The 13,003-nt window shown below is 31.6% G+C and overlaps 1 protein-coding gene across 2 annotated transcripts; it reads left to right on the top strand.

Annotated features, from left to right (window-relative positions):
• Positions 1-3,919: 3,919 nt before the first annotated feature.
• LOC108562711 lies at positions 3,920-12,752 on the top strand. 2 transcript variants are annotated; one of them, XM_017921120.1, is made up of 6 exons: positions 3,920-4,351; positions 6,059-6,079; positions 10,864-11,060; positions 11,128-11,367; positions 11,448-11,639; positions 12,298-12,752. In XM_017921120.1, exons 1-6 carry the CDS (start codon positions 4,098-4,100, stop codon positions 12,729-12,731), a joined length of 1,338 nt encoding a protein of 445 aa, XP_017776609.1. In that variant the 5' UTR covers positions 3,920-4,097; the 3' UTR covers positions 12,732-12,752. The 2 variants fall into 2 exon arrangements, with proteins under 2 accessions (XP_017776609.1, XP_017776610.1); XM_017921121.1 differs by lacking the exon at positions 6,059-6,079.
• The last annotated feature ends 251 nt before the right edge of the window (positions 12,753-13,003 follow it).

The following is a 13,003-nucleotide window of genomic DNA, read 5'->3' as shown; positions in this document are numbered from 1 at the left end:
GTAAAGCAGTGATTCTTAATCCTGGTTGTTTTTCTACCCAAACTTATTCTTCGAGGGGTCGCAAAAACTGTTTAGAGAAACTTTGGTCGCTGACCAAAAAGTTTAAGAATCAATGTTGTAGAGTTGTAGTAGAATTAGACATTTTCTGATTACAAGAAATTACAAGAAAATTACTGAAATTTCTTAGATAATTGCAGAAAATATATAATTAAAATATTTAAAAAACATTGAATTATGTGTTTTTTTTAATATAATGTAACGATTTGAATAGAAAACATAGAACTGTTTACTTAATAAATAATTGAACAAAAAAAAAACTCGTTAAAAGATAGATTTACAAAAGTATTTAACTTCAGACAATTGCGTTGAGTTTCACTTATGATTAGATAAAACTAAAGAATTGATTGATCCTGTCGTTACGGAAAACGTTATTTCGTAAGATTTTTGTATTTGATCGTCTCGTAGCAATTACGCAACTCAAGAAGAAAATAATTAAAAAAAACTAGTTCTCCATGGAAATGAAAAAAAAGCCTACTCATTAATTAAGCGCTTTTCTTTTATTTATGTAAATGGAGCGCAGACGGATTATTCAAATGATTCGTTTTCCCTTGTTTCTCTTTCGTTCTCATCCACTTCTTCCTACAGTTACTACTACTATTTACTACATGGTTCGTCGTCGGCGCGCGTTCTACTGTGAATTTAAATAAATTCATATGGGCTTACTATTATATCATTAAAGTTGTCTAGACTGCGCTATAAATATGTAAAAAAAAAAATTATCTGACGGGAAAGAATATTACATTACAACAACAAAAAAAAATCAACAACTAGGAACGAGTTTATATAGGGCAGACGGCATTTAAAACGAGACGATGCGACACACGGTCAAATCGTCGTCAGACAGACAGTGATGACCGCACGCTTCTCTCGATCGTATACACATCTACACACTCGCACACTTATATAAATATATATATAGAGAGAGAAAGAAAAAAAAAAGTACGCACACTTGTCTACTCATAGACGTACCCATACATACAGATGCTCTGATCATCATCGCAAATGCTTTTGTCACCGCAGACGGTTAACTACATGCTGGATGTAATTGGATGCTATAACATATTACACGCTCAAATGATGCTGATGATGATGATAGATCATTCCGACATGCAAGATCAAAGGGAAGGAAAAAAAAAAATTATACATACGCATCGGTGTAATCGTTAGAATTAGGCTTGAAATTGGCGGGAATTTAGTTTTAAGTGGATTAGACCGGCACTTGTCTATTATCATTAAGGTTTTTTTATAGTTCTTAAGTAACTCTGGTCTAAATAAACAACGCTTTACACTACTTAAGACGGACGATTTCTCTAAGCTTCTGTCTCCAATTCCAACAAATTCAAGTTAATTCACAAGCTACAATTTCATTTTTTGTTAAATCTATGATGTAAAATAAAAAAATATGTCAGATTTCATCAAGTTAATTTTAATATCTACTTTATAAACTTAACAATTTTACAATCTTCATTAGCTATCAAACAGTTTCTCAATTTACAAATTAAATATTTTTTTTTTGTATCAAAGATATTTTTAAATGAAATAAAATGGAAATAAAAATAATTGAAAATAAAAACTTCAGTAAATTATTTCATAATTAACGAACATTTGGAATATGAATTTTTTTGATTAATTGCAGAAAAAATGTAATTTTCATTCATTCAATTTTGAAAAAATCATAGAAATATTTTCATTTAAATTTATTTTTTTAATAATTATTGAAAAACTTACTGAAATGTATTGAATAAATGCAAAAAAAAATCTAAATTCACACCGTTTAAGATTTTATATCAAATTTATATAATTAATATTTTTAATACTTAACAGTTTGCAGCAACATTTTCAAATCGTTAATTTCATGTAATATTCATATATTATCTATTATAAGTAAATATTTTGTAATGAAAGCATTCTAGTTTCCAACGATTCGAATACAAACATTGAACTTTTTACTTAAAAAATGATTTTTCAAATCTCATGATTTTTATTTACAAACAAAATATTTGTAAAATAATAAATTGAAACTAGTTTTTTTTCTTCCACATAAAGTAATAATTGATTATATAAGAGAATTGTAGAATGTTAGAATGATTTTGCAACTGTTGTGAATGTTCTTCACTAATCAATGAGTCGAAATATTAAGAAAACAATCACAAACAACAAACAGTAAACAAAAAGTGCGACCTTCGTACATCTAATAATGATTGTGCTGAAATGATTTGCTAAATGAATGAAATTCAATTGTGTTTTTTTTGTACAAAAACAATGATTCGATGATTACTTAGAAGTAATATATACGGTGAGATTTTAAAGGTCAAGGATAATATTTTACGGTGGATCAATGAAAATCGATTACAATACAATTTTAATTTATTTTTCTTTTTTGTAATTTCATTTTAGTTGTGAATGAACGTTGTGAATTTTTTCTATACAGTTCGCATATCGAAACAATGAATTGATTTTGGGCAAGTTGTACGTAAATGTATTGATTATACAATCAGTTAATTTCAATCATCGATTTCCTTTGCTTTTTTTTTCTCATTAAAATGTTACATGAATCAACGACCTCAAATCGTCATCAATATTAACTTATATCACTCGCATAGTGCTGTGTAATTGATTCCGTACTGTTTGAAACCGCACAAAGAGAGACTTGACTGTATAAGCAGCATAAAACTGGTGAGACTTTCCAATTTAATTTGAGTATAAAATGATGTAATTATCTTCAGTGGTTTTCACTAAAAACTAAAAACTGCAGATTCTGCAATAAAATCATAAAAAAAAGTTCATTAGTTTTCGAGTTATTAATTAAAATCGTTTATTTTTCTATCAAACTGCGAATTTAACAACCTGAAAATCTAAACATCAGTGGGCTCATTCGAAAGCTGACAGTCTAGTTAGTTTCATTCTTGATCAATTACGTAATTATCCTGAAAAGTAACAAAACGTGAAGAGATTGCATTTTCAGTAACTTCACATTTGACACCTCGTAGCAGACGAATGGATAACAGCTGAAAGATTTTAGTAGACTTGCTGGAAAGGTGAGACATTGGATTGCAAGATTTAATTATCTTCATCGGTTCTCAAGTAATTCATAAAAAACTAAAGACATGGAAAATACCATTGGTAATTGGACAAAATTTTCGGTAATTTTCAGGCACTCTGAAAATCGAAATATCATTGCAATAGGCGAATAGATGACAGCTGAAAGCTTTTAGTATACTTGCTCTAAAGATGAGACATTGGATTGCAAGATTTAATTATCTTCATCGGTTCTCAAATAATTCATAAAAAAAACTAAAGACATGGAAAATCCTATTGGTAATTGGACAAAATTTTCGCTAATTTTTAGCCACTCTGAAAATAGAAACATCGTTGCAGTTATTCTGAAAAATAATAAAACGTAAAGAAGTTGCATTTTGTGCAATGTCGAACACTGATCAGTCTCTCGTTTTCTCCAAATGATTTATACAAAAAAAAATGTCCTAGAATTGTATCTAATTTAAACATAGACAAATATGTAAATTATGTTTTTTTTATGTGTGTGTGAAATAAAGGAATTATTATCAAGAACTTTGTAATCATGTTGAAATGATTGTTTGTAATTTCATTTAGGTAATTGTTATTGATAAGGATTTTGTTGGTTTGTTTGCTGACGAATCTGCGAGAAGGATAGAAAGATGTGGTAAGGAGATGTGAAAGATGTGGGAAGGAGAAAGAGGTTGTTGGAGGCAGGAGCAGACGCGGTGTCTGGTCGTCGTCTCGCGCACCACGCGACTTCTCGACCACTCCGGACGGGAGGAGCGCGCCTATTATTGTCGAGGTTCGCGTTCTCTTTTCAATAAAAGCAAGCATGCGAAGACCGTCTATAATAAAACACCGTAGTTCATAGCGTTCAGTTGATCAGAAAAGTCCCATCTGCATACAGGACTTGAAGGGTCCTCCTTAGTGAAGATCATCTAAACACCGTAGATTGTAACGACGTCCACAGCAAAAGAAAAAGCACTTCCTCATCCGAAATAGAGGAAAGAAACATCGTCATGCAACTCCTGGCGATAATGCTGTTGGTCATCTGCGGATGTTCATCATTTCCAGCCAATGATGAGCAGAAGCTCGAGACCGACATCCGCAGCCTTCTGGACCTCTACCTCAACGATGAGGTTGCCAACGACATATCATCTTCCATGGAAGGTATGCAGTCAGATCAACCGACTGCACCGTCGTTACCCACGGAGAACATCTTAGCCGATGATCCCATAACCGAGGAACCAGAGTATCTTCAAAAAAGACACAGGTACAGCTATAAATAATTACTAAAAACTTTAAAGATTTATTTTTATACATCTTTCAATCCTTACTTCTCAAAACTTTTCAGTCCAAATTAACCAAATTAGTCACACTTCAAATTCCCCAAAAAAAATAAACCACATTAATTTCTACAAAATATGAATATTTTTACGTTTCATTACAAAATTTCTAAGAAATAGTTTAGATTAACAAAAAAATTTGTTTATTTTTTGGACAAATTTTATCAATTCATACGAGATTTAAGCCCACTTCTAATTCTAAAATTTTCGATTAAAAATTTTAAAATAAAATTGTAATTTTTTTATATTTTGTATACAAAACGAAAAGTATTTTCAAAAATAATTCAAATGTTTGTATTCATTGATTTTTTAAAACTTATTGTTAATATTTAGAAAGATGATTTGATAATTCTTCAAACATGACAATTATCATTGAGTAAATAATCAATATTTTTTTACTTTCTTATGTAATTCTAAGAAGTCATCAAGAATGAACCAGTCATTATCAATCACGATATTTGATAATCTATTGTTTGTGTGTACAATTCAAACAATTGTATTGTTGTGTATTCTCACTCGATAAGTGTATGAGTTTTTATGAATGAAAGGCGAGTCTATAGTAGCGAGTTAAGGTCAGTTATTGTACGACCAACGAAAATGCGTGTACGTGTGATGATTTCATTCACTTTCAATCGAACTTGAATATTGAATCAATCATCAGGGGAGCAAAAAAAAAGAGAGAACATACTCTAATACTTAGAATTAATTATCAGCTACTAATCTTTAATTTCTGAGAAACAAAAGTATAGAAAAAAAAATGCAAATATCTGAATCGATTATTGCAGAAATCACGATTTTTTTTGTACTTCTTGAGATTTAAAGTTCACGTAATCAATTTTCGGTTTAATATTTTTAAAATAAACTTTCTTATTTTTTAATTAAGCTTTAATTGATGAAAATTGTTGTTTTCTTACAATGTTTTATTAAGTTTTTATTGTTTTTTTTTTCAAAATTTAAGAATAATTTATGCAAATTTTACATGTTTTTTAACAAATTTATTAAAATATATTTGATAATAATTTATCTATCTAATTTTGTCTATGATCTCAGAGGAAATTTAAATATTGATGTCTGGACAAGAGAGAGAGATGAAAAAAAATAATTATTAATTAATTTCGTAGAAAAATTTGCATAGAGCGAAAAAAATATATATAGAGAAGGATTTTATATTTTTATAAACTTAAATAGTTTGTTTATTAGTTTATAAGTTGAAGAAAGTATAAGAATATTGAAAATTATGACATTTTTTGACAAAATAACATTAAGATTTTGGATTTTCTTACAATATTCTTTAGATTTACGTAGATTATATTTAAAAAAATAACTACAAAACAAACATTGTTTATAAACAAATTACTTATATTGTCTTCTTCAGATTTATTTTTTTCATTAATTTCAATAATTTGAAGAAAGTATAAGGATAAAATGCAGACTTCTTCAGATTAATGTTTTCATTGAATTATAGAAGTAAAAATGGAGATTCTATAAAAAATCTCTTTTTACAAAATGATTGCAATTTTAGGGGGGAAAACTTAGTATACTTTAGATGAAAAAAATTACTATTGCATGGGATAGTTTTGAACTGTTCAAGATTAGTGTGCATAAGTAAATATATTATGTTTCTTCTGTTAAAGGGAAAACACTGATGACGAAAGGTAACGGTTTTTTTTTGCATGTGATTTTATAGCGTGTGCTTGCTTGTAGCGAAAAAATACAAACTTTTATTGCTTTGCTGCTAAAAGCCGAAAAAACTTAAACATAAATACAGAATAATTATAGAAATCTTGAGCTTGATTAATTTATTGATGTTTATAACTTTAATATGTTGCATGGATTTCGTAGAAATGCGAAATTATTCACGGAACTAACAGTTTCCGGGCTCTAAAAGCCAATTACCCCTTTTAAACGAGTATGCAAATGCGTTTCCAGAAAATACGAAATGCCGTTTGGAATACTATTGGCGAACAAACGCAAAATGCCGTTCGGAATACGTAATCGAAATGTGTGTGTCTGCGTGTGTTTTCTGTGGCCATTCAACAGCAGATAAACTACATACATAATACATGATCAAGAGATTAACAATAAATAACATAAAATACATTCCGAAGTGCGAATTTCCCACGTAAATAAAAACCGACGATTTCAGTAAAAGCGCACGATGGAAATAAAAAAAATAAACGCGAAAGAATAATACAGGCAGTAAAAATGTTTGTGCGTTTTACTTTCACATCGAACATGAGGGAGGAAATCTAATTGATATTTTAGGTGCATTTTCGATGTTTCTTTTCGTTTAATTTCAGTGTTTTAATATGGAAATTACAATTTTAACTAAGTAATTAATGATTGAAGAATGTTGTTTCAAATAATGTTAAATTTTTAAAGAAAATCATATAATTTTCTTTTCTTTTAGTTCTTTTAAAATGCACACATTTCTATAACTAAAATTTGACAAACATTAGAAAAAAAATTAAATTAGAAGAAATTTTATGAGGATTTTTTTGATTTGATGTTAGAAATTAGAAAAAAGAATCATAAAAAATTTCATTTTGATAACATTTTGTAATATTGTAACTAAAAAAATCTTAGAGAAAAGTAGAAAAATATTCATTACGATTTTCATTTTGATATCATTTGTGGTATTTAAAATCGAAAAGTATCCTTTTGTAGGATTTACCTAAATTTAACATAACTCAAAGATTTCATTTCAAAAAATTTTAAGGGAAATTATAAAAAAACTTGAGGATTTTCTTTTTAACAAAATTTGAATAATATTATAATCAATAACTGATATTTAAGCTTGTAAAGTATTCAATTGTATAGTAAATCTAATTTGAACATCATTCAAAGATTTCTCTTAAAATAATCTTAAGGAAAATTTGAAAATTATTTTATTTTTAATTGATTCAATTATAAAGAAATATAAGGATACAAAAAAAGAGAATAAATGTTAATAAGTGAAGTGTTCTTTTTTTTACTTAAATTTTACATAACTTAAAGATTTCATATCAAAAAATCTTAATGGAAATTAGAAAAGAAAAACTTGAGGATTTGCTTTTTGACAAAATTTGTAAAATATTATAATCAATAACTGATATTTAAGCTTGTAAAGTATTCAATTGTATACTTTAATCTAATTTGAACATCATTCAAAGATTTCTCTTACAAATATCTTAAGGAAAATTTGAAAATTATTTTATTTTTAATTGATTGAATTACAAAGAAATATAAGGATACAAAATAAGAGAATAAATGTTAATAAGTGAAGTGTTCTTTTTTTTACCTAAATTTTATATAACTTAAAGATTTCATATCAAAAAATCTTAATGGAAATTAGAAAAAAAAAACTTGAGGATTTGCTTTTTGACAAAATTAGTAAAATATTATAATCAATAACTGATATTTAAGCTTGTAAAGTATTCAATTGTATAGTTAATCTAATTTTACATCATTCAAAGATTTCTCTTAAAAATATCTTAAGGAAAATTATTTTATTTTTAATTGATTCAATAATAATGAAATATAAGGATACAAAATAAGAGAATACATGTTAATGAGTAAAGTGTTTTGAAATAATTTCAAACTTTGTTTTACTTTATAAAATTAAGAATGTTGTGATTTGTTTGTGAGTTTCGGAGAAAAGTTGCGCTTCTACACATGATCGCCAAATTGTTTTTTTTTATTAGTCCGGGAGAAATTGCCTTGACATTAATGCGAGTGGTGTGTTTTTTGGGAAAGTATTGATTTTTGCCAAAAGGAGGAAGCTGCACAAAAAAAAGGAACATTGGTTATGCAGACGAATTACTTCATGGTCGAAAAATCTGTACGGCAGACGACGGCGGCGCGGATTGGTTTGAGGCCAATTAGCGGATTTCGTTGCATTTCTATTTATAGAGGCGACGCCAAAAAAATCGGCGGCAAAACAATCATAATAATAATAATAGCGATAATGGTATGATAGAGAAGCTGAGGAAGGATTCGAATCCGATGAGAGAAAGAGAGATGGATTAGTTGAAACAAAGAAGTGATGATGATAGAAGAGAAAGAGACGAAGTGGCATAGGTTCATCTCTAGCTACTAGACTCGAAGCTAGAAAGAAAACGAGCGAGCGACACGTGGTCGATAGATTAATCATTGTCCGTCTGAGTCTGAGCTCCGTCTCGTCTAGGCGGTGAACTTTCAAACGGCTGCTGCGTCTGTCCTTCTTTTTACAAACACACACACACTCCCCTCCTCATCCACTCCATCATCAGCTTCGGCCTCTTCCAGTCTATTTCATCATTTCTCCTCTTGCTATTATTACTAGCACCAAGATTGACGAGCTCCTTTGCACAGGTCACAGCTTTACAACCACCCCATTTCCATTAAAACCAACACATATTAAATTGATCTTCTTCAGAAAACGTGCACTTTTGTTATGATACCTATTACTTCTTTACTAAATAATCAATGAAACAAATAAACGCATTTTTTTAAATTAGTTATTAACTTAATTTACATTCAAAACGTATAAATTCAACAAATTTCATTCAAGCCTACGTAAATCCCATCAATCAATAATTAAATGCTTGCACTAGGAATGTCTGCAAATTGCAGCTTGATTCAATTAAATCTCGCTTACTTTGTATATGCATATAAACGAGATTGCTTATTAATTGCAAATTTTGCTCAGATCATTTTGAAAAGCTGGTTTAAAGCAGCAAGTAAATAATTGCATTCCTCATAGAACGGACGTAAGTAGAACGAAAGTTTTTTTTTTCTTCTTAATTTGTTGTGATGGAAAATGTAGTAAGTAGACGTGTTTTTGGGACTCTGCGAAAAGCGTTTGAAGAAGACGTGGGTTTTCTCTTTTTTGGTTTTTCCCGTCTGTTGATCGAGTGCAGAAAGGAAGACAACGAGAGAGACGGGAGAGTGGAGGAAAAATAAAAGGAAAGAGAGAAAAATGCACATTCCCGTACATGCAATTTCCTCATCTCCTCCATCCATCCGCAAACAACATCACACACTAGACTCGCAGACAGGTTTTTGTCTAGCATCTAACTATATGTACACAGACAGGACGGACGGGCCCGCCGCTCTTTTTCTTCCTCTCAAATACAGACGCGGAGGTCTGTCTACACTTTTCCGTTGCGGCCGGCCACCTCGACGTTTTCCTTCCCTCCCTCATCAACTAAATCCCGGTGCAAATCCGTTCTCCCGTTTCACGCCTATCCACTTCTTGTTGTTGTTGATGTTGTTGTTGTTGGTGGTGATGTTGTTGCGTGGCAGCGGTTCTCCACTCCAAGAAGCATCGCCGCTCTCTTTCTGCTCTCCTACTCCTATATAATTTATTAGTTATAAATTACTCCATAGTTTTTAATACAGTCGTCTAGACAGTGTATTGACCTATGTATTCATAGGTATATAGTGCTATGTGTAGTAATAGATGCACACTCACATCCACTCTCTCAGCCACATTGTAGAAGTCCGATAGTACGTAGTGTTTTCGCGCCAGGCCATTTCACTTCGACGACTTCAACACCAACACCACCTTATTCCTTCTTATTTTCTTTCTTTCCTTCATCAAAACCATAATTATCAAAACCATTTATTCTCACCAACAATTTAACTTTCTACAATCAACATCTTTCCTCAATTAAAACTACATCTTCATTCATTATAACACAAAACAATTACAATTTCTTATATTTATTCATTCACAACGACTTCAACTTAACAATAAGAACATCTTCTCTATAAAATGAATACACTAAAACTTAAGAGATTTATTCAACTTAATATTGACAGCATCTTCATTTGCAATTCAATTTTTCTACATTAACCATGAAAAATATTACATCTTAAGCCAACTACAACTTAATAAGTTTCTACACTTCATTTGTTTTCCATGTCCAAGGAGATACGTTGCGTTGCAGAACGCGGTGCAACAAATTCGCACAAATTCCTTCGACGCTTTAGCTAAAAATAGTCGTGACTATTTTTAATTCCCGAATAAAATGTGGAAGAGTTCGACTACACGTTTTTAAACAGTATCAACGTCCAAAAATAACAACACATTTCTCAAATTAATTAATGAATACTTATTTACAAAGAAACATCGCTTCGATCAGTGCGGTTTCGCTATAGCACAAATTTGAAACAAACTAAATTTTAATTGAGGAAAGTAAATGTAAATTCTGAAAAATGATGACTCTATTAGTCCGGCTTCGAACAGTGTTGGATATTGACGGTACCGCACTATACGAGGTATTGTTGTATGTAGATTATTAATTATAGCTTGCAATTTGCTTAAAGTTTGTGCATTAGACATTACAGTTTTGTGCATGGCTTACGAAAATAATGATTGTTTTACTTTGTATTTAGATAGGAAACAATATCTGCATGTTTTTTGTAAATTCTTGATATAAGAAATTTTAGACTGATGATGGTATACATTTTGCAGAGCCCGAGATCAATGGAGAGATCATCTGATGTTCAGCATCTTGAAAGGATTGGGACGCATCAATTCCACAGTTCCGGAGAACGTCAATCTTGAGAAGATCAATATAAAGAAGATGATCCACAACTTCGAGAACAATACCGTCAGACAGACGGACGATAGTTCCGTCACGGAGAAGATCAGAAGTTTCTATCCATCATGTGAGTACCATTAATTGAATATTGAACTTCGGAAAAATTTTATATTGTTGTTGTTGTTGTTCATTAGGTAATGTACCGAATAATACTGATGCGGATATGTGGAAGAAAAACAACGAGATGAATCTGTTCTTCGATTTGAACAATTTGGAAGGAAGCATTGCCTCACTGTCGATCAGATTGTACAGGGCTACACCTCACAACGGTACTGGTCCAGTAGAGAAAAACTGCGAGAATCGCACTGGTGAGGAAGAAAAGCTGTTCAGGGTCTCCGTTTTCTACTACACCAAGACTCTCCGTAAAACTAGAGGTAATAAATCATATTGTGTTACGTCTTAGATAGTTTTGAATCAATATGCAGTTAATCTTATGTTATTGTTTGTTCTGTAGTTAAGCGTCGTCTTTGCGACAGCGTGGTGATCAGCGAGCAATTCAATTGGGTCGAGTTGAACTTACAATCGGCGATTAAAGCGTGGAGCAAGGGAAAGAACGCAGGACTTGCTGTCGTAGTCGACGATCAGGAAGGAGGACTCTTGTGTCCCGAGAAGATCTTCAAGGGACCAGCATGCACGGTTGGATCGTGTGAGTGTGCAATAACAACATTAATACCTAATCGAATGGAATGCGGAATGAGCAATGAAACTAAACCCATTCTAAACTACATACTAAAGCATCTTAAACGATTTCCATATGTTTTGTTTTTTCTATATTAAGACATACGTTCTTTTACCTCTCTCCCTTAACGCAGAGGACAAAGAATGGATACAAGAGGAACACCCTTTGATTTTATTGTTGTTTGATGTTTTGGAGTTTTGTTTGTAGCAAATTAAGACGTTCTTTCTATTGCCTTTAATTTGACAAAACAGAGATAGTTTATAGTTGTGTTTCTCAACATTTTCTTCCAATTGCTAAGAGTATTTCTCCCTTAACGCAGAGGACAAAGAATGGATACAAGAGGAACACCCTTTGTTTTTATTGTTGTTTGATGTTTTGTTTGTAGCAAATTAAGACGTTCTTTCTATTGCCTTTAAAATTGACAAAACAGAGACAGTTTATAGTTGTGTTTCTCAACCTTTTCTTCCAATTGCTAAGAGTATTTCAGGTTCTGACACAAGGTGACAGCTGACATTTAACAATTTTGGACCTATAGATTGAGAAACGCTGATTTGTGGAGGACAAATAATGGAACCTTCTTACTCTTTTCAATACTTGATTGTTATTTTGTAATTTTCGTTTGCAGCGACGCCGAAACCTATACCAACAGTACTCCTCGACCCTACAAGAGCGCTCGAACAATTCGGACTTAATAGGGTTGATGGAGGAGATGCAACGCCGTCCTCTGCTCTCAGTTCGCCTCTGCTCCCAACCTTAGATGTCTGCACGCTCGATTCGCCCGACATCGACAAGGAGAAGCTCGGTCAGAGGGGTTGCAGCCTGAAGCGCCTGCACGGTGATCCGCAGAAGAGGGTGGGAAGGATGGCCCATGAATCCTTGACCATGCCATCCGAAAGACACATCCGCCATCAGAAGCAGCATCTCACCGACAGGAGGCGTCCAGTCGAGATCCTGAACGACCCGCGTTCTCACATCATCAAGCATCAGGTCGTGCTAACCAGCGATCAGCTGCAGAACTTCAATCAGGACAATTTCAATTTAACTAAAATCAATAGATAAATATATCATTTAGCCCCTAACATTAACAATATTAATATAAATTATTATCATTAATCGTTGTTATTGTTTCTATTTTAATTTTAGTCTTAGTTATTTCTTTTTTATAGCTTCAGTAGATTGAGTGACATATAGATTTAATACGTAACGAATACGAAATGGACTCGTACATTTCTATTATTTTTAATTATTTTTTAGTTTATTCTCGAATAAAAGACTGCGCGCAATTGTTGATACCAAACTCATTATTTTCATCTACTTAGGTTACTTTTTTT

The sequence above is a fragment of the Nicrophorus vespilloides genome, unplaced genomic scaffold (assembly GCF_001412225.1).
Source record: "Nicrophorus vespilloides isolate i.1.1-1 unplaced genomic scaffold, Nicve_v1.0, whole genome shotgun sequence".
In the NCBI taxonomy this organism is placed as follows: Eukaryota; Metazoa; Arthropoda; class Insecta; order Coleoptera; family Silphidae; genus Nicrophorus; species Nicrophorus vespilloides.
The sequence above is the reverse complement of the archived record's forward strand: the minus strand, read 5'-3'. Positions and strand labels throughout refer to the sequence as shown.

What these genes read in the sequence shown, in the direction of transcription:
- LOC108562711 (XM_017921120.1), top strand. Translation starts at nt 4,098, where the DNA reads ATGCAACTCCTGGCGATAATGCTGTTGGTCATCTGCGGATGTTCATCA. An exon ending in GAAAACACTGATGACGAAAG is followed by an intron (nt 6,080 to 10,863) that starts GTAACGGTTTTT and finishes TACATTTTGCAG; the next exon opens with AGCCCGAGATCAATGGAGAG. An exon ending in GACTCTCCGTAAAACTAGAG is followed by an intron (nt 11,368 to 11,447) that starts GTAATAAATCAT and finishes TTTGTTCTGTAG; the next exon opens with TTAAGCGTCGTCTTTGCGAC.